Source organism: Hydractinia symbiolongicarpus, chromosome 4 (assembly GCF_029227915.1).
Source record: "Hydractinia symbiolongicarpus strain clone_291-10 chromosome 4, HSymV2.1, whole genome shotgun sequence".
Classification (NCBI taxonomy): domain Eukaryota; kingdom Metazoa; phylum Cnidaria; class Hydrozoa; order Anthoathecata; family Hydractiniidae; genus Hydractinia; species Hydractinia symbiolongicarpus.
In genome coordinates, this window is record NC_079878.1 from 15,805,736 (window position 1) to 15,827,877 (window position 22,142).

The 22,142-nt window shown below is 35.2% G+C and overlaps 1 protein-coding gene across 1 annotated transcript in view; it reads right to left on the reverse strand.

The window, feature by feature from the left end:
- LOC130641574 (sarcoplasmic reticulum histidine-rich calcium-binding protein-like) overlaps nucleotides 1-22,142 on the reverse strand; it is a 58,852-nt gene that overhangs the window by 21,474 nt on the left and 15,236 nt on the right. Inside the window, exon 3 of the mRNA XM_057448441.1 lies at nucleotides 78-200. Within this exon, the coding sequence (XP_057304424.1) occupies nucleotides 78-200 (123 nt within the window). The remainder of the gene's footprint in view (nucleotides 1-77; nucleotides 201-22,142) is intronic.

A 22,142-nucleotide genomic window follows, 5' to 3' on the forward strand; every position in this document is an offset into this window, starting at 1 on the left:
GGTAAAACCAAAACAACTGTCCGGATTACCTCAGAGTGCGCTAGAAACGAGAATGAAAACAACCAACAAAAAGATACCTTGCTGCTCAACCTTGTCACTTTGGATATCGATCGGGTTCTCTGCACTGCTTTCCATATTTGTACCGTCCGGTAAAATAGTTGTATGTTTTGAGCCAGTCACTTGTGATTCAACCAAATCACCTACACAGCCGGAATGAATACGAAGTGTATTATACGATAATAAAACTCCTCAGTTTTTTACTTGCTTGTGGCAAACTTTATGGCAAGATTTTGTCTTATGAAGTGTACGCGAGGTTAGAGAACTGCAACACACGCACTAGTTTGAAGAACATGATAAAATTGCGCATGTGCATTACTTTAAGAGCAGAAACATTTCCGGAAAAAAAGTTACGCAAGGAAAAAAATTTTCGGCAAGGGACAATGCTGTTTGTACGAATTTTGCGTGAAAAAATTTCGCGAATGAAAATAAAACTCAAATTTTGGTGCATCTTTAGATTCTTATAAACAGATCCAAATACAATTAAGCAAGCCGTCTTTTCTGCTATCCACTCATCGCAATATAATCGTGATTTAGATCATTTATGAAATTCGTCGCGTTTTGGGGAGCGAGAGATTAAAGATGGGGGTGCTTGTTTGACAGGAACCCAAACAATGATAATAACAATAGAGAAATAAATATTGATTAGAAAAAGTTTCGCAAGACGAAAGTTAATGTTTCCCTACAGCGACACCTGTGACTCTGTTTCCATTAAGACGATATTAACCGGCATAAAATACGTATCGGATAGATGTCACTACGCTCCACTTCTGAAAGTGGTACCTTATCAGGGAAAAAAAGTCAGGAAAAAGTGACCATTTATTTTTTATTTTTTTTTGCGGAGGGGGAGGGGGGTGACTAACCCCGACCAAATTTTCCCCCGACTTTCCTACACCCGACCAAAAATTTTTCCCGATTTTTTAATCCCCGACCAAAACTTTCTTTTCTTTACAATACCTTGTCGGTCCTTTTTACGCAGGCCCTTTTAACGCCATCCATAAAAAAATAACTCCATTAAGGGCCGGCGTAAAAAGGGCTGATAAGGTAGCATCAGCAGATTTTTTTTCTAAACGCAACAAAAACTGGAAAAGATACAAGATATCGTTTTGATTAACTATAATATTAAAACAACGTTAAATTCCCTCGGAAGTTCCCTTAACAATTTCAATGTAAAGACAAAGAAACACTAGATATAATGAATGGTTTCGTTAACAGTTTATATGATTGGAATTATGACGGTATTGCCAGAGAAGGAAATATTGATTCCGAAAACAAAGATGAGACAGACTTTTCTGTTACAATTTCCGAAAACAAAAATTGAGAAGTCGGTGGCGAAGAACAAAATAAGCAAAAGTCAAATACTGTCATTGTATTGGATTAAACCAGTGTTACTTTGTTAAAATTTTCAGGTTGAAAGTTTTTAAGAAACAAGCGTTAATTAATGACTACTGAGAGAAATATCTTGATTGTGTTTTTTTATATTGAAAATATTTAGTCGGGGAAAAATTGGTCGGGGAATAGGAACTAAAATTTTCTTAGGTGACTAAATTTTTCCCCGACTAAAATTTTTACCAACTAAATTTTTACTGACTTTTTCCCCCCCATAAGGTATAACATCCATCGAAAAGCTTTCAAAATGGTATGTTCACATGTACGTATAGTTTTGTTCACATGTACGGAAATATTTTGAGACATTTCAAATCAAATCATCAAAGACATTTGATCGAAGAGAATTTTTCAGGTAATTTCATCCATCTTTACATTGGCAGCAGAAAAACTTTGATTTAAAGCGTATTTAGAATACGTAGTTTTTATGACAAGATATTCTAACTCCTAAATTAAATGACTATATTCAAATTCGAATGTTTTTTAAGGTTACTGTAAAGGTAAAAACTCACTTGATGAGTAGTCTCAGAAAAACCCTTATAATTTATCATTACTTTTATATTTTTTCTTATTTTTTTTGTTGCTGAATGCTTGATGAGAGACTTATTTGATGGTGTTATTTTGTGAGATGTTAATTTTCCAAAAAGAAAATATAATGAAATAAACACACACCTTTTTTTTCACCGTACGTTTTAAAATGGCTTCTGAATTACATTCAGCATAAATTAAATTCAAAATGGTTCCCGGTTTTTTTTTTAATAACTTCGTTATGAAATTATTTGTAATTACATATAATCGTTCAAAAAAATGCATATTTTTTTCTTTTTGTCGTCATAATTCGCTAACCAGTAATTCATACAAAAAAATCCGGGAACCTTTTGTGCATAATTTATTCCGCTTTTCATTACCGAAAATTTCAATGAGTCAATAGGAAGCTTTCGGAAAAAGAGACCACAAACGTAAAAGAAGGTGGCCGAGAACTGCCACACGAAAAAACTCTGTTTAATTACGTTTTTAATTCATTTATTTATTTATTTTTAAATTTATTTAATTTCTGCTTTTTGTTTTTTATTTCAATTCATTTTACTTTTAATTCATTTTTTCTTTGACTTTTTTAAATTTAATTCATTTTACTTTCAATAATTTTTTTTGTTAATTTTTAATTCATTTTTAATTTTTTAATTTTTTTATTTCAATTTATTATACTTTTACTTTTACCTTTTTTTCTGTTTTTAAAAACGTTTTTATTTTAAATTTTTAAAATCGATTTACCGCTTGGGCGAGACCTGCCATAGTATACCACAATGCATTTTGACGACATTAACACGTCCGCAAGTAAAAACAAGGGGATAGAAACCAGCCCAGTAGTAAAGTTTACAACACGTGCGCACGGAGAAGCTAATCTCTATTATAATAGCCGTATTCCGTCTGTCTGTCTCTGCGCGGACCCCCCGCTGAGTTAGAAAATGATGTTACGGAAACACGAATATCAAATGCGATATACTTTTATCCACTTTGTTGCGACGGGTAAATATAAAGGACGGGCGAACCCGTGGATTTTTCCACGGGCAACGACTAGTACTATATTATAATGCCCGTATACGTCTGTGTCCGTCCGTCCGTCCGTCTGTCTGTCTGTCACGCAAAATGGTAGCTTAGCTGCGCAATACGAGAAGCACGCAATGCGGTATAAAAAGGACGGGCGAACCCGTGGATTTTCCACGGGCTAACGACTCGTCTCTTTAATAATAGCCGTATTTTGTCTGTCTGTCTGCGAGAAAAACGTCGTATTACGGATACACGAAATGCATGATATAAAGGACGGGCGACCCCGTGGATTTTTCCACGGGTAACCGGCTAGTCTCTATTATAATAGCCGTCGTCTGTCTGTCTCTGCGCAACATGGTGTCGTAAGTAGCGAGGCATACGAGAAATCCCCGCGGCCCTGCTGCTTTAATTTGGATCCCCGGCAGACCCCGTTTTTTACGGCTTGGTTTTTAACGTTCACGCGTTATTATCCAATCACAAAGCGCGATTTTCAATAAGAACCAATGCAAGTTTTTCGCGGCCTGAACATGCCGACGGAGAACCCATGCTTAACTTAAGAAGGTCATTTTGGTTTGCAAGTGATGTTGTGAGGTTTGCATGTCTCCTTTCGATCCTTTTTTCTTCTGAGTACTTTGTATCCTATAGGATTATTTAGTTTCTGTGTGTTTTTACAGGTTAAGGTGAGTATAACATGACGTTTTCTCGCCATGTATAAATCTTAAACAAAACAGTTTTAAGTGTTTAGGTAGCTAAAACGTAGATTTTGAGGCAGCTAGCTATAGCTATCTTTATTTTTATTCCTATTCTTTTAATGCTTTTTTCAGTTTGGTATATTGTTATTTATTTTTATGTTGAAGTTGGGTCTAACTAGCTAGCTCATTTTAGCTACCTCTGGCTAAAAAGTGAAAGTGGCTAAATGCAGTTTGGCTGCAACACAATTCTTAATTCTTATGCTAAATGCAGTTTGGCTGCTACCAATTTTATTACTACTAATGAAAGCTTATGCTGAAAAATAAAATTGCTGAGTATATATTTTTTGAACTGAACTTGATAACTTCAGGCGGTTTCCTGATTGTTTTTTAACTGAAGTCGCGATAAAGTTTTTTTAAAAATGGTGTTACGCATATACTCATGTGCGACACAGTCTACCTGTACTAAGCGCTTAGTCCGGTGTTAAAAACAGGCTGTTTTCTGTGTTTCTGTTTAACCGAAGTTGTGATAACGTTTTTTACAGAAAAAAGCACACATTGTTTACCTATACTAAGCGCTCAGCTTAACATTTTTGTGAACTTTTACTGGAAACATAAACTTGGAAAATAAAAAAAAGTTGGCCAGCTGCTTTATTATGACGGGGTAACAATGAATTGTAAATCTGTTTTCATTTTACCTAAGCTGTGGAAAGTTATTTTTAGAATAGTATATTGCACCGGAAACACTATAAAGTTGTATGCACTTCACATGATTTTCTACACACTATATGGCTGTACTAAAGCGCTTTACCTGAATGTGTGGCACAGTTGACGGTTCTTATTAATCACTTATTCTGGTGACCAACGCCGGGTAATACAGTGTATCCTGTGTTTTGTAAACCAAAGCTGCAATAGTTTTTTGAATAGGGTTTTAAGCCTAAACGCATGTGCCGCACGGTTTACCTGTTCTAAGCGCTCCGTCCAGTGTCACAATTAATTTGTTAACCTTTAGTGAAAATTATTTCCCAAAATAAAATAATATTGACCAATTATTTTTCCCATGATAGGGTAACAAAAGATTGTAGATTGTGTTTTTATTTTGGCTAAAGCTGCAGTAGAGTTATATTTTCAAAATACACTACAGCTGAAACACTATAGTGTTGTGTGCGCTTTACTCGATTAACGACATATTGCATACCTGTACTAAAGCGCTCCACCTGACCGTATGACACAGTTTACTACTCTTATTAAGCGCTCCACAGAGTGCTCAACGGTGTGTCACACCTTGATTTGTGGCTTACCCCGGCGTTTCGACGCCGGGTTTCCCCGGCTAGTCTATATTATAATGCCCGTATACGTCTGTCTGTCTGTCTGTCTGTAACGCAAAATGGTAGCTTAGCTGCGACGGGCGAACCCGTGGATTTTTCCACAGGCTAACGACTAGTTTCTAAAAATGTATGCCATCCTGTTCTGTTTCTGCAAGTCACAAAAAAATGTTAAACGACTTAGAAAGTTCTAATTATATGGCATTCTCAGTGACGTCTCTGTGAATAATAAAATTTAAAAGGACAACCTTCTGAATATTCAGCGCCTCGGGAAGTGTGAATGTATCACCATCATTACGAGTATGCTTAAAAGGTGTGACATTTTAAAAAATCTTTAAAAGACTTTTTACATTTCAAATCTCTTTCACAAAACTATAGAGGATCTACAAGGAGGAGTGCTACTGTGCTGTAGCCAACGTGTTTATCTAAAAGCGAATTTTTTTTATTTTCAAAAAATCAACGATTCTGTAGATATTACATCTTAAAGACGAAAGTTTAAGTTATAAAATGGCTTTTTTAGAAAAAGTAAAATAAATCAAAAACGGGGACTTTGCGGAAAATAATTAAAAAATAATTTTTACATACATCTATCACGATTCTATAGAACATCGAATGAGATTTGGAAACGAAGTAGTTTTGCAAATGAAGTCACTTTTTTGAAGGCAGGGTGTGTTTCAAAAATGTCTCTGTACTTTTCACGAGTTAAAAAATTTTAAATTATTTTTATACCATTTGATAGGTGGTTGAAAATGCTTTTTGGTGATGTACGAATGAATAAACTTTGATTAACTATCGCTAAAAAAATCGCGATTTTAAAAACCATGCTCAAAAGGCATACCGTCACCTTAATTTTTAAACTCAATTAATTTTTTTAAATTAAAAACTTAGGTAAATGCAAAACAAGTTTAAATTAAAAACAAAATAAAAAAAAGATAAAAGCTGCTGATTTTTTATGCAAAGTAAAATAAATTAAAATAAAAAAGCAAATTAAATTGAAAGTAGAAATAAAATATAAATTTATAAATAAATAAATCAATTAAAAACGCAATTAAACAGAGTTTTTTCGTGTGGCAGTTCTCGGCCACCATAGTAAAGGCATGTATGCGAAAATTTACTAACGAGATATTTGTTTTTTGTATGTGTTATGAAAACGTGTGAACTGAGTATGCAGAAAGATGATGGAAGTGCACGTGTTCAGAATAATTATTAATAGACAGAAGTCAGGGTTACAAGGGTTATATATATATATTCGAAAGAGAAATTTTTTTTCTATATATCATGAATTTTTTGGAAAGAACCTCAAAAAAATTTGTTTCCTCTACAGCAACCTTAAGATTCGAAAGTGGTTGCGCAATTTTTCCTTCTTTTTTTCTTCTTTTGGCTTACGAACAGTTTTTGCTCGTAAGAAAATCGCACGTAAGAGCTTACGCAGCACGTAAGACATTTGGTGTCACATGTTACGTCAAATTTTTACGTAACGTAAGAGAATGAATGAACTTTTCCCCTTATGAAAGCTCTTTCGTCAAAAATTACGTGCATGTGAATGTAGCTTTAATACAGTTTAAGGTTTACGCTGGTGTGAATCACAAAATTCGAATTTTCTGTATTAAGCCTTAAAACAGTGCCTTAAGCGTTAAGATTGATAACAAATTTTAAGCTTACGACAGGATTTTTTAACTTGTTTTTGTTTTTAACGGTTTTTAACGGTATTTTACAAGCCACTATCCCTTAATGAATATTCTCGCCTTATTCGACTTACTTGTGTTAAAATTACGGAGTTGGCTTATGCTTTTTACGGTCACATGTTACCATTATTTATATTTTCACCCCCTAATACAACAAGTAAGTCGAATTACAGCGAGGTTAAATTAGGGGGTATACGCTACAATTTTTACAGTGAATTAAAGCAAATAACTGAATTTTGTGCCCCCCTCCCCCCTTATAAAAAAACATTCGAATCTTATGTATTACGCCATATCATTGATGAATATGCGCTCAATTATATAATACGTGCATGTGTCTATTATGTGTAGAAATTCTATAGAAATTCAACCCAGAGCATATACGAAATCCGCCCTGGAAGATTTTTGTGCTTAAGCGAAATACTTTTTTGAAATTGCAACAAGGCTTTGACGAAAATTAAGTACGTCCACCCGACTAGCTTGACATACCATAAATCCGCCACTGAACTCTTGTCTATTTGACAAGGCTATACCATCTTTTCACAATAAAAGTGAAAGGAACAACGCTTGGGAAGCTGTAGCTGCGGAACTTTAACTGGTCAATCAGTAAATGTTCTAAATGTTGTGGAGTCATTCGAATGAATCGAAAGAAATATTATGCATTAAATAAACGTAGTTCTTTTATCAAAACTTGAAAATCTCCATGGCTTTTACGTTCCTGCAAATGTTTCTTTACCCAAAATCTTCTTTTCTTGGGTATAACTCACACACGCTTTCATAAAACGGTATTCTTATTCGGCTGGTCACCAAAAATCTATTGAAATATGCTCTCCAGCGTACAGTAAGTCATGCGGTATACAAAAATTTGTAGTTCTTAAAAAAATGCCTCTTGGATAGAGGGTTAAAATACTCAAGATTTTTTTCAAAGCGTGCAGAAATTTTGATCTCAACATGGTGTACAAACCGGTCACTTTATGAAACATGTCATTTTAAGTAAACCGGCTTAAATCTCAGTATAAAACTGGCTAATATATAGACCTGTCCATGCTTGGTTTTCCTCATATTGGCTTTAATGTATTTTTAAAATGGGATTTTATGCGCTAAGTAAAAAACGTCCTTATACACCTTGCGTTCTTTTAACGCCCATTTCTTGTGACTTTGTAAAAAATGGACTAACTTGTTTAAATTCCTGTATCCGCCCCTGCAGTATTTTTAAAAAAGCAAGAGCCTTTTCCATTTCTTTTTTAGTGTTCAAATGGAATGTCTTGCAGAAAATTTCTAAATTCGAACGTTTTTCCCTAATTTGAACTTTTTTTTTTCTAACATTTCGTTTTACTTAAATTCTTAAGACGTCTTAAGACTTAAGATCGTCTTGACGTAAGTAAGCCCTAAGACGATAAGTGAGAACTAGGCTTTGGAGGCTGAATTTTTCGCAGAATCTTTGTTTTATAGCTTCAAACCTGTCATATTGTGCAGTTTTAGGTGATTTTTTGCTAGTTTAGCGTTACTTTAATTCAGATACTTGTAGTAATTATTTAATCAAAGCTTTTTCTGTGGGAGTTAACAGTAAAACGTCCGTGTTTTCCCTCAACCAAAAGTTGTACCACGTGACATTCTGACCGGGAGAATGCAAAACATTCACGTATCAACAGACAGTATCATGTCTTTGTTGATTTTAGTTTGTTCCTTTGGATTCAAAATTTACTCCCTCGTAATCTGCTTCTGATTTCAATTGGTAGCTAGCCAGGAGACCCGGCGTAATTTTTCTTACCACTGGGAAATCAGAGTAGTTAAGGTGGGAAAAATTACGCTGGGTCTCAAACGATTTTTCTGTGGCCAAAATCTGGCCGCACTTTTTTGATTGACTAATTCTATTGTTTCCTGCTCATGTGATTATTATCGGGGAAAGCCCTTCTTATCCCGAATATCACAGCAAGTGGTTTCACTCACCCTAACAAACATCAGTATTCTACAAAGTTTTTACTAGAGTCAGGTTTGGCCAACCTTGGTAAACAACTCACAGGTAAATTAAAATGGCCTCCGAAGCGATAAGTCACATTGTTCGATTTAAACTCGGGGTTTCCGCTGAGTCATTCGTTCGCGTCTAAGCTTTAGTTTAAGAGAAACTCATTTTATCAACTCGAAGAAGAAAGCTTAGTTAATTAGGCTAATTGGTAGCATATTTCGAGAAGTAATTGGACCTCGTCATCCGTTCAAATAAACTTGATCTTTTTGCCTGGATACTTTTTTAAGTTCGTTTTTGCGCTTTTATTTTGCAACTGCAAATGACACAAAAAAACAAAAATTTCATCATAGTCATAAGAAAAAAAATCTGGTAAAGGCAGATTTCCATTTAGATTATTTCCATGCTCACGCGTATTTTTAAGCTCAACATTCCGTCGTAAAAGTACCCTGGTTGATTTATTCCTCGTCTTTTTTTAACAAAAGGAAATCTTCGTGCTTTGCTTCAGAATTGATGAAGTCTTTTTTACATTTTTAGGATTATGATTGGCTCATTTTTAACGAGAGCATTTTTGCGATCGCACAAGTAGGATCTGTTTCTACTTATTTTGCGACCGATCGCACGCTGTAGAATGATGCGATCATCGGTTTAAATAACAACTGCGCATGCGCACATCGATTTATTGTCTCAAAAATACGGCGGAGCGTGAAAATAGTTTGAATGGAAAGAAGAAAGAATGAATGAAGATAAATTAAGAAACAATGATCTATTGTTCTCATGTCTTTATGGGCGAGAGACACTGGCGCCCAAACGTCCGATCCTGAATAGAAGTTCAAATTTTGTAACAGAACTTATTGGTTATGAATTGTGTGTGTTGGTATTGCTGCACCAAATTGTGCTAACAGCAGGTAATTATTTTTTCAAAAGCATGTTCTTTCGAAAAAGTTATATTTAAATCCTCTATGCCCAGAAAGAAACCAAGATGCTTGAACCAGCAAAGTTAAAAGCACCTGTCAAATTCACCTCTACTGAACGCATAAAATTAACCAAAGTCATCGGTTAGAGTGAAAACAACTAATCTATCATGAAGATCTAGAAAGTGGTTTACAATCAGTTCACAAGTTGACAAATGATATGTCCAACTGACAATAAGGAATACTCGAAATGAGATGTAAAAGATATTGCCCATACGGAAATTGCAAGTCCTTTAGCCGTAGTTGTAACATCGCTAAAAACTAAAATAAATGGCCTGAGGACACAATTTTGAAGGGAATTGGCTAAAGTGGACAAGACAAAGAGTGGACAGAGCACTGACGAACTTTATGTTCCCAGCTAGGTACATTATCAGCGCCTTTTGTTCTTAGTGCCTGTGGTTAAATCAGCTAAAAGTAGAGACACTCATAAACGTAAAATTGAGGTGGAAAATCTCGAAAATGACGAAGAAGCCGAGGTGCCAACCCACAACAAAAAAAGCATTGCTGAGCGGAAATTAGATTTACTATCTAAATGCACTGAAGCAATTACCAAACCAGCCAAGGCTACCGAAGCTACCTCTCCCATGGTTAACAAGAATTCGACCTCAAACTTTGACAGTTTTTCATCTACGTAGATGAAAGACTGTCTAAATTGGGAAACCGTGAACAAAGATACGCTGAAAAAAGAATAACGTGACGTGCTGTTCCATATTGAGATGCAATCCGACAAGGACGAGCATGTAAACTGGCCAATGATCTATGGGAATTATTCCAATCAGACTTAATTTAATAGCACACCAGTGCAAGGGAACAGTGGGAGCAGTTCTTTTAGTAACGCCAACACAACACCCCCAGTACAAGCACATAGCTACACCGATATGATAAACAGTCCTTTCTAGGAGTAGGAATATTTTTCATTAAAGAAACATTGTATTTGTGACTTTATTCGGAGAAACTTTGTCTCGCGAAACTTTCAAAAATGGCCATTCGCGAAAGTTTATTCAGCACAAACTTTCTAAATTGTCGATTCGCGAAAGTTTATCCACTAAAATTTAAAAGAAATTTGCTGGTTTTAAAAGTTATTTCTTGACTCGCCCTCACTTGGCTCGCCTCCGCGATAAAAAAAGAAGAGGCAACTGGCGCTGGGAACGAGATTGGAATAAATTTAGAAATAAACAAAAGCGATGATGTTTCAAATGTATATGTATGGCTTATAACCGAGTTACTGGCAAAAAGGCGATGACGACGATGCATGGGAGCCGGAAGAAGACGAGCCTAGAAATGGGTTTGATCTGTTTTGTGATTTTGACGATAAAGCCAGTTTGTAAATAGAAGTTTTTACATACCATTAGAAAGAAAATTACATCGTTAAAAAACACTTTTCTATCATAAGAAATATAGGCCACTTTTTTTATAAGAACATAAAAAATCACGAATCGCGAAAGTTTATCTCGCCAAAACTTTCCAATTTCAGATTTCGCGAAAGTTTATCTCGCGGAAATTTTTAAATTTGTAGATTCGCGAAAATTTATCCAAAAAATTTCGCGAGTTTTTGGTCTCGCGAAAGTTTCTCTCGCGAAAGTTTCTCCGAATAAAGTACTATATTACTAGGAAATTGAAGTATGTGATATGATATAACAAGCAAACCTTTCTAGGAATATGAATATTTTTTATAGATCACAAACGTATTTTATTAAATTTTATATCTCTAGGAAACACACGTTTACAGGACATCTACAGATGTATAGTTCTGTTCCTAATCAATAAATTGTTCTTTAGCAATATTTCCACTACCAGTCTACAGCTCCTTCGTTCATGAAAAAATCTTTAAAATCGTCCCTGATTGCTTAAGCTGCAACAGATGCACTGTGACCACTTTTAGGTATTTGAAGGAAATGAAATGTCTCCATGGCAACATTATCACGCCTTCTCGAATATCACCATTGTCAAGGATAGAATCTCCTAAATTTACCGTACGATAAGTTAATTTTTGAAAAGCATGTTGTGCAATGCCAAAGCTGAGAGGACTACGTTTTCAACATGTTTTGGCTACAAATTTATGTAGTAAAAAAGACTCTCCATCTGTTGGCAAGATTACCAAACAGATTTTCGGAAATTCTTCTACTCTACTGAAAAAAACATAGGGCAAAGAAACACCACTAAACAAATTATCATCCTTTGGAAGCTTCACCGACCCATCTTGAATAGATTATAGCAAGGAACTGTTGTTCCACACACCTATTTTTGATAAAATCAGCTGTCAGACGTTTAACCACAGCTTTACTGCAACTTTTCACGATGTAAGACACTCCATTCATTGAAATGCGGTACTGGAAGCTTAATGATTTGAATGACTCGCCAGGCCAGTCGTTCATCTGCTTCAATCGGTCTACTTTAATGGGATAAATTTTCGCGGGGATTAAATTTCGCGGTTGTTCTCTTTCGCGAAATTTTAGCATTTCGCGGGGACTTATTTTCGCGGATGAGGGATGTTTTAATTTTTGGCGGGAACTTAATTTCGCGGATGAGGTCATAATAGCAATTTTTGAAAAAATAAGTTGTCTAAAGGATTCGGGGCCGAATTGCACTGTCTCATCGACCCTCGTTACACCTGTCATTTCTAAACCGACCGAGATAAATGTAGTTTTGCATTTTAGCTCAAAGTTCTTTCAACATAACTGTAACGTCAGGTAGAACATATCACCTATGGGTAGAATAAACACAACTAGATAAAAAACGAAGCGATTGAATTCAAAAAAGCTGATTCTTTATCCGTTACATCCACTACTACTATTTCACTTCGTGAGGGATGTAAGGAACTTTCAATTCAACCGTGAGGCTGGAAAGAGGACTCAAATTCGGTTGATCATCTGCATTAGAAGCTGGGAGCAAAGGATCGTATCCTTGAAAGGGTCAACCGAAACGAAACCTGTTTTTCTCTTATCATCTTCAGTACTCGATTGAAAAATTAGGCCTACAAAAAAGAAAGCCTCAGGGACTTTGAAAACAAAGAAAAACTAAAATATATAATTTTCGCGGATGGCCTGATTCAAAAATTTTCGAAGGGACATATTTTCGCGGATAGTACCCAAATCCGCGAAATGCGCAAAATTTAATCTCCGCGAAAATTTATCCCATTAAAGTAGTCCCACCAACTCTTTCCTTTGGTGAGATAAGGTCAAAAGTTTTGCTCAGTACAAATTCGAAATCACCCACATCCATCCGGAACATTTCCCGAAATCCTTGTCTGTGTTCTATTCTCAGTTCTTGGATAATATTTGTAAAACATGCTCTTTCTGTTTTTTTTCTTTTCAGCCAGTTTCGTGTTTTTCCCCTGGTCGGTTTTCATCCAACATAACATGTTGGATGAAACGTGTTGGATGAAGCAACTTAACTTTTGAAATTCGACCAAATTTTCATCCAACATTATCCAACATTCGAACAAAAATGTTGGATGAAATGTTGAAAGCATTTAAGCTGGCCTTTACTGGAAGAAATTTTAGCAGGAAGAAAATTTGGTGAGAATTACATTTTACGGATTGACACAAATCCTTAAAGAAAAGTGTCCCAAAATTTCTTCCACAAAATAACATGAGTACCCAATTTGTTATTTCACATAATAATATCATTTACTATTTGAAGCTGCAAAAACTTGCTATATAGCAGCAGTTTTTTGTTGGTTAGCTAAGTCGAATAACCTTTTGTTATTAAATGTGTGGGTATAAAAATAGCCATTGTGGCAGTTTTTAAAGTTTATGCCCGGAACTTACTCAATCAGTGTCCCAAGTCTGTTCTCGAAAAACATCTTGAATTTGTTTATTTACTCTTCACAAGCCACTTATGTCCCGTATATTGATCAGTGTCTGCGAATTGTCACAGTCAAATTTGCACGCCTGTAATATTAAAATAGCCTGCTTGTTGTAATCAGTGAACTTCTTTGAGAAACGGAGTTTTGTGTTAAGCTTATGTACAGTAAATCCAGCTATATATTGCAAACTCTTCAGCTCATTTTCAGAAATCGGCAAAACAGTATTAGGATGAGATACCACAAATTTACCGGTTCTTAAGAGATGAATTATAAAATGTGATTAGCAACTTCAGTTAATAAAATGTTGCTTAAAGTCACATCTTAAAATTTTAAGGGTAGAATATTATCTCCTGCTAAGCCATAAAAATGTGAATAAAAATCCTCAGCATCACCATGAAAATTTCAATCAGGGGCTTTATTTTATTCCAAAGTTCGATAGTTTTATCAGTTGAAAATTTAAATTTATCCTCTGAAAACACACAGCTAGCTCATTCAGGTAAACATCTGCCACCAAAACACATCTCAGCACTGTTTTTCACAATTAATTTTAATGATAATGGATGTAGCTTCTTTAGAATTTTTCTTCTTTTCACAATTTTGGCACGGACAGTGAAGGGCTGGCATCTGGCAATTCTGACAAGACATGCCTAACATTTCTTTGTCTGGTTGTGCTTTACAAACTGTATCGCCTGTCTGAGATAATGTCGGATATGAAAACAGTTTCCGTAAAAAAAAGAAACAGTTTCCGAATTCAGAAACCAGATTTTATGTTTGTTTTTTTTGTAAAACAGAAATTGTTTCCGACTTTGGAAACTGTTTTTCGGTTTGGCTGGGGGTAAAATAGCTTAGGAAGGGGGTAAATTTGGTAAGAACCCTAGTAGTAAAAGAGCCCCTTGGTAGGGCTTTCTATTAGCCAAAAGATTATAATGCAGAAACCCAAAGTAGCTTGAGGAAAATGGAAAACTGAAATTGGTTTTCGTATTTCTTATTTTCACACAAAAGAAGTTTTCTCACCAAGGAAACTGTTTCCAAATCTGTACCTTATCCCGAACTGTTCTCAATTTTGGCAACGGCAAACCTTATCTTTCTTGCACCTTTTAACTTCTTTTACAACAGCATCTAATTTTGTGTTCAAATCCACATTATTTTCCAAAAAACCATCATATATTAACTCAAATAGATCATCAAGATCATCTCCAGCCAAGTAATCCTCTCCTATTTGTGCCGCCATTATTAACTTTCGTGCAGTGTGGGAAGGTCGTCCAAGTACGATGGCCCCTATGACTCACTTCTCTTCCAATTTAAATGCACTCCTCTTCTATGATTCAAATAGTTTTCTTCTGCAATCTCAACTTCTCTTCTGTATTTTGACACTTCTCTTCTGCACTTAACACTCCTCAACTAAATTTAAAAATCTGGTCCACAAATTTACACCCATGGTCTATATATTCTTTTTACTTTTCGCAAGAAGTATACTTAGCTAACACGTGCCTAATTAACCAACAGCTTTGTTGTTTGTAGCAGGTCCCGGTACATGAGCATGAAGAAAATAATATCACGAATCAATTTAGATCAGTAGCAGAGTAGTTAGTTCATGGTTTTATTTATAACCGACCCGATAAATGGCAAAAGAAATGACTGCCCAGAGTCTTAAAAATCATGGTAGTGTGCACCAAGCAAACTACAACATGCTTTTTCTTTATAAAGAATGTACTTTATAGAATATCAGATTTTAGGCTAAAACAATTGGTTTTTTGTTTAGAACAATAGAAAAATAAGAATAATGACCAGCCAGGTTAGAATTTTGTATACCACAATGTATTTTTGTCTTAAGTTTATGGTCCACTACCCATAACATTTTTGGAGAGTTATTAATTACTAACACAACTTGATCTTTCTCATGGCCGAGAACCAGTATGTCAATTATTCATCCTCGTCTCCAGGGATTTTCGCCGCCATATCTTATATATCGAAAAGCCAAAAAAACCTAGGGACGATGGTGATCGGTCATTTCTTGAAAAACGTGAATCATCAAAATTCAGCTCAATCAATATTCCGGACCAGAATTGGGTTTGATTTTTTTGAGTTCGTGGAAGTGTTTCTCACTTTGGAAAAGAAGTACTTCGAACAGAAGAGAAGATTTCAGAAAAAAGAAGGAGTGTGTTTTGACAAAGAAGAGAAGTGTTTTTATCAAGAAGAGAAGTGAGCCATAGGGGGCATTAAACTATCGATCAAATGCTTGGTGTGATATGCCACATCTGTGGTTTTTCTTTTAAATGACACATCCTGTTTCTCAAAGCTGAGTCATATATTGCAATTATATACAAACTAGTCGATAAGGCCCGTGGAAAAATCCACCGAGGCAGCATAAAAATTTTGATGACGTCAGCAACCCATCCACTAAAATAAATTTAAAATTTTGTTTTCACGTTGCCTCTATTGTGGAGAGCTTAAAGCGCTGATCAAGAAAATGTATATGATCATGTACTTTTGATGAGCGGTTAATGAGATATAAGGGTTTAAAAATTTTGCTGACGTCAACAATGCCCCCGTCCAAACCGAAATTATTTTTTTTATAAATTTGTATGCCTGTTGCCTTCATCGTATAGATCTTGAAACGCTGATCAAGAAAATATATAGGATCGTGTACTTTTGACAAACGGATGCAGAGATATTAGGGTTTAAAGGCTTTTCGATGACGTCATCAACCCGTCCATTCCGAAACGGATTTGGTGACCCAGGTTTGGGAAACTTACCCAAATTGGTCCTAGGTGGTCCCTGGTTACCCACGCGGTGAAAAATCATTGACGTCACCACCTCGTTTCCAAGTTATTTAGCCTCAAAGTTTTAGGTGCACTGTAATGGCTTCATTAATTTAATATACTTTCCTTTGGGGGGGGGAGGGTTCACACTAGAATAAAGCATGCTTAGTATAAAAATGAAGCATGCTTTGACTAAAGCAAGTTGCCGGTAACATCAAAGGGAGATTTATAAACAAAATTTAAAACTAAAAGTTCATGTTGTTGTTTTTCTCACATACGAATGAACTTTCACTTTCATAATACCCGCTCAAAATCCTCATTTTTAATACTCAAATATTTGTGCACAATTTTTATTCCATTGTTTTATGCACTTATAGCAGCTAAAGCAAAAATAAAGAGTGCCTCGAAGCACTCTTTATTTTTGCTTCATTTAAAGCAGGTTTAAAGCAAGTAAACATAATTTGAAAGACATTTTAATAAAGCAAAAATGCGTTCACATTATTAAGCATGCTTTAAATCATGCTTTAAATTTATAGCATGCTTTTAAAATTCTAGTGTGAACACCCCCTTTGACGTTAATATTATTTTAACGTTAAAAGTTTTGTAAATTACAGAACAATTTTATGGACGATGTTTTACAGACTTAATCAAGGAAAATAGTGAAGAATATAATCCACTTTGCAAAAGTGACAGACAGACACACGGAACTGGCGTATTATTATATAGATTACTAGTCGATAAAGCCCGTGGAAAATCCACTAAAGCAGGATAAAAATTTTGATATTAATGAGATATAAGAACTTAAAGATTTTGCTGACTTCAGCAATGGCCCCGTCAAAACCGATAAATTTTTTTTAGAAATTTGTATACCTGTTGCCTCTATCGTATATATCTTGAAACGCTGATAAAGAAAATGTATAGGATTATGTACTTTTGACAAACGGTTGCAGAGATATTAGGGTTTAAAGGTTTTTTGATGACGTCATCAACCCACCCATTCCGAAACGGATTTGGGGAGCCAGGTTTGGGAAACTTACCCAATTTGGTCCTAGGTGGTTCCTAGTTACCCACGCAGGAGATGACGTCAGTTATTTCCACCCGTTTCCAAGTTATTAAGCCTTAAATTTAAAAGTGCAATGCAATGGCTTCACTAATCTTAATATACTTTCCTTTGACGTCAATATTGCTTTAACGTCAAAGTTTGCTAATTTACAGAACAAATTTATAGGCGATGTTTTATAGACTTTATCAAAGAAATTTTATCCACTTTGCAAAAGTCACAGACAGAACTGGCGTATTATTATATAGACTAGTCGATAAGGCCCGTGGAGAAATCCACTTAGGCAGATGGGCAATGGAAAAATAGGTTGTTTTAGATGTTTTGCTGACGTCAGCAGTGAAGATCACAAAAAAGTTAGAGAAATTTATTTTATTTTTTTATTGTAATGTTTAGAGGTTGAGCCACGCTGATCAAAACAATGTGTAGGATGATATGTTTTCGAGGAACGCAAAAGGAGATATAAGTGTTTAAAAATTGTGCTGACATCAGCAAAGGCCCGTGAAAACACAAAAAAATTTTTTTCAGAAATTCATGTGCCTGTTGCCTTCCTTGTATAGATCTTGAAACGCTGATCAAGAAAATGTATAGGATCATGTATTTTTGACCAACGGTTACGGAAATATTGTGGTTTAAAGGTTTTTTTGATGACGTCATAAACCCGTTCATTCCGAAACGGATTTGGAGACCCAGGTTTGGAAAATTACCCAAATTGGTCCCAGGTGGTCACTAGTTACCCACGCGTTGAAAAAACATTGACGTCACCAACTCGTTTCCAAGTTATTTGGCCTCAAAATTTTAGGTGCACTGCAATGGCTTTAATAATCTTAATTAACTTTCCTTTGACGTCAATACTATTTTAACGTTAAAGTTTGGTAAATTACAGAACAATTTTATAGGCGATGTTTTAAAGAATTTGTTAAAGAAAATTGTGAAGAATATAATCCACTTTGCAAAAGTCACAGACAGACAGAACTGGCGTATTATTATATAGACTAGTCGATAAGGCCCGTGGAAAAATCCACTTAGGCAGGATAACAGAGAAAAACAACCGTCATTTAAATTTTGCTGACGTCAGCACAGACCTGTCAGAACGCAAAAAATCTTTTTTCATAAATTTGTATAGCCGTTGCTTTCATCGTATAGATTTTGAAATGCTGAACAAAAAAATGTATAAGATCGTGTACTTTTGACAAACGAATATAGAGATATTAGGGTTTAAAGGTTTTTTTATGACGTCATTTACCCGTCCATTCCGAAACGGATTTGGTGACCCAGGTTTGGAAAACTTACCCAACTTGGTCCCAGGTAGTCCCTAGTTACCCACGCAGGGGATGACGTCAGTTATTTCCACCCGTTTCCAAGTTATTAAGCCTTAAATTTAAAAGTGCAATGCAATGGCTTCACTAATCTTAATATACTTTCCTTTGACGTCAATATTGCTTTAACGTCAAAGTTTGCTAATTTACAGAACAAATTTATAGGCGATGTTTTATAGACTTTATCAAAGAAATTTTATCCACTTTGCAAAAGTCACAGACAGAACTGGCGTATTATTATATAGACTAGTCGATAAGGCCCGTGGAGAAATCCACTTAGGCAGATGGGCAATGGAAAAATAGGTTGTTTTAGATGTTTTGCTAACGTCAGCAGTGAAGATCACAAAAAAGTTAGAGAAATTTATTTTATTTTTTTATTGTAATGTTTAGAGGTTGAGCCACGCTGATCAAAACAATGTGTAGGATGATATGTTTTCGAGGAACGCAAAAGGAGATATAAGTGTTTAAAAATTGTGCTGACATCAGCAAAGGCCCGTGAAAACACAAAAATTTTTTTTTCAGAAATTCATGTACCTGTTGCCTTCCTTGTATAGATCTTGAAACGCTGATCAAGAAAATGTATAGGATCATGTATTTTTGACCAACGGTTACGGAAATATTGTGGTTTAAAGGTTTTTTTGATGACGTCATAAACCCGTTCATTCCGAAACGGATTTGGAGACCCAGGTTTGGAAAATTACCCAAATTGGTCCCAGGTGGTCACTAGTTACCCACGCGTTGAAAAAACATTGACGTCACCAACTCGTTTCCAAGTTATTTGGCCTCAAAATTTTAGGTGCACTGCAATGGCTTTAATAATCTTAATTAACTTTCCTTTGACGTCAATACTATTTTAACGTTAAAGTTTGGTAAATTACAGAACAATTTTATAGGCGATGTTTTAAAGAATTTGTTAAAGAAAATTGTGAAGAATATAATCCACTTTGCAAAAGTCACAGACAGACAGAACTGGCGTATTATTATATAGACTAGTCGATAAGGCCCGTGGAAAAATCCACTTAGGCAGGATAACAGAGAAAAACAACCGTCATTTAAATTTTGCTGACGTCAGCACAGACCTGTCAGAACGCAAAAAATCTTTTTTCATAAATTTGTATAGCCGTTGCTTTCATCGTATAGATTTTGAAATGCTGAACAAAAAAATGTATAAGATCGTTTTTTTATGACGTCATTTACCCGTCCATTCCGAAACGGATTTGGTGACCCAGGTTTGGAAAACTTACCCAACTTGGTCCCAGGTGGTCCCTAGTTACCCACGCAGGAGATGACGTCAGTTATTTCCACCCGTTTCCAAGTTATTAAGCCTTAAATATAAAAGTGCAATGCAATGGCTTCACTAATCTTAATATACTTTCGTTTGACGTCAATATTGCTTTAACGTCAAAGTTTGCTAATTTACAGAACAAATTTATAGGCGATGTTTTATAGTCTTTATCAAAGAAATTTTATCCACTTTGCAAAAGTCACATACAGACAGAACTGGCGTATTATTATATAGACTAGTCGATAAGGCCCGTGGAGAAATCCACTTTAGCACTCTTTATTTTTGCTTCATTTAAAGCAGGTTTAAAGCAAGTAAACATAATTTGAAAGACATTTTAATAAAGCAAAAATGCGTTCACATTATTAAGCATGCTTTAAATCATGCTTTAAATTTATAGCATGCTTTTAAAATTCTAGTGTGAACACCCCCTTTGACGTTAATATTATTTTAACGTTAAAAGTTTTGTAAATTACAGAACAATTTTATGGACGATGTTTTACAGACTTAATCAAGGAAAATAGTGAAGAATATAATCCACTTTGCAAAAGTAACAGACAGACACACGGAACTGGCGTATTATTATATAGATTACTAGTCGATAAAGCCCGTGGAAAATCCACTAAAGCAGGATAAAAATTTTGATGTTAATGAGATATAAGAACTTAAAGATTTTGCTGACTTCAGCAATGGCCCCGTCAAAACCGATAAATTTTTTTTAGAAATTTGTATACCTGTTGCCTCTATCGTATATATCTTGAAACGCTGATAAAGAAAATGTATAGGATTATGTACTTTTGACAAACGGTTGCAGAGATATTAGGGTTTAAAGGTTTTTTGATGACGTCATCAACCCACCCATTCCGAAACGGATTTGGGGAGCCAGGTTTGGAAAACTTACCCAATTTGGTCCTAGGTGGTTCCTAGTTACCCACGCAGGAGATGACGTCAGTTATTTCCACCCGTTTCCAAGTTATTAAGCCTTAAATTTAAAAGTGCAATGCAATGGCTTCACTAATCTTAATATACTTTCCTTTGACGTCAATATTGCTTTAACGTCAAAGTTTGCTAATTTACAGAACAAATTTATAGGCAATGTTTTATAGACTTTATCAAAGAAATTTTATCCACTTTGCAAAAGTCACAGACAGAACTGGCGTATTATTATATAGACTAGTCGATAAGGCCCGTGGAGAAATCCACTTTAGCACTCTTTATTTTTGCTTCATTTAAAGCAGGTTTAAAGCAAGTAAACATAATTTGAAAGACATTTTAATAAAGCAAAAATGCGTTCACATTATTAAGCATGCTTTAAATCATGCTTTAAATTTATAGCATGCTTTTAAAATTCTAGTGTGAACACCCCCTTTGACGTTAATATTATTTTAACGTTAAAAGTTTTGTAAATTACAGAACAATTTTATGGACGATGTTTTACAGACTTAATCAAGGAAAATAGTGAAGAATATAATCCACTTTGCAAAAGTGACAGACAGACACACGGAACTGGCGTATTATTATATAGATTACTAGTCGATAAAGCCCGTGGAAAATCCACTAAAGCAGGATAAAAATTTTGATATTAATGAGATATAAGAACTTAAAGATTTTGCTGACTTCAGCAATGGCCCCGTCAAAACCGATAAATTTTTTTTAGAAATTTGTATACCTGTTGCCTCTATCGTATATATCTTGAAACGCTGATAAAGAAAATGTATAGGATTATGTACTTTTGACAAACGGTTGCAGAGATATTAGGGTTTAAAGGTTTTTTGATGACGTCATCAACCCACCCATTCCGAAACGGATTTGGGGAGCCAGGTTTGGGAAACTTACCCAATTTGGTCCTAGGTGGTTCCTAGTTACCCACGCAGGAGATGACGTCAGTTATTTCCACCCGTTTCCAAGTTATTAAGCCTTAAATTTAAAAGTGCAATGCAATGGCTTCACTAATCTTAATATACTTTCCTTTGACGTCAATATTGCTTTAACGTCAAAGTTTGCTAATTTACAGAACAAATTTATAGGCGATGTTTTATAGACTTTATCAAAGAAATTTTATCCACTTTGCAAAAGTCACAGACAGAACTGGCGTATTATTATATAGACTAGTCGATAAGGCCCGTGGAGAAATCCACTTAGGCAGATGGGCAATGGAAAAATAGGTTGTTTTAGATGTTTTGCTGACGTCAGCAGTGAAGATCACAAAAAAGTTAGAGAAATTTATTTTATTTTTTTATTGTAATGTTTAGAGGTTGAGCCACGCTGATCAAAACAATGTGTAGGATGA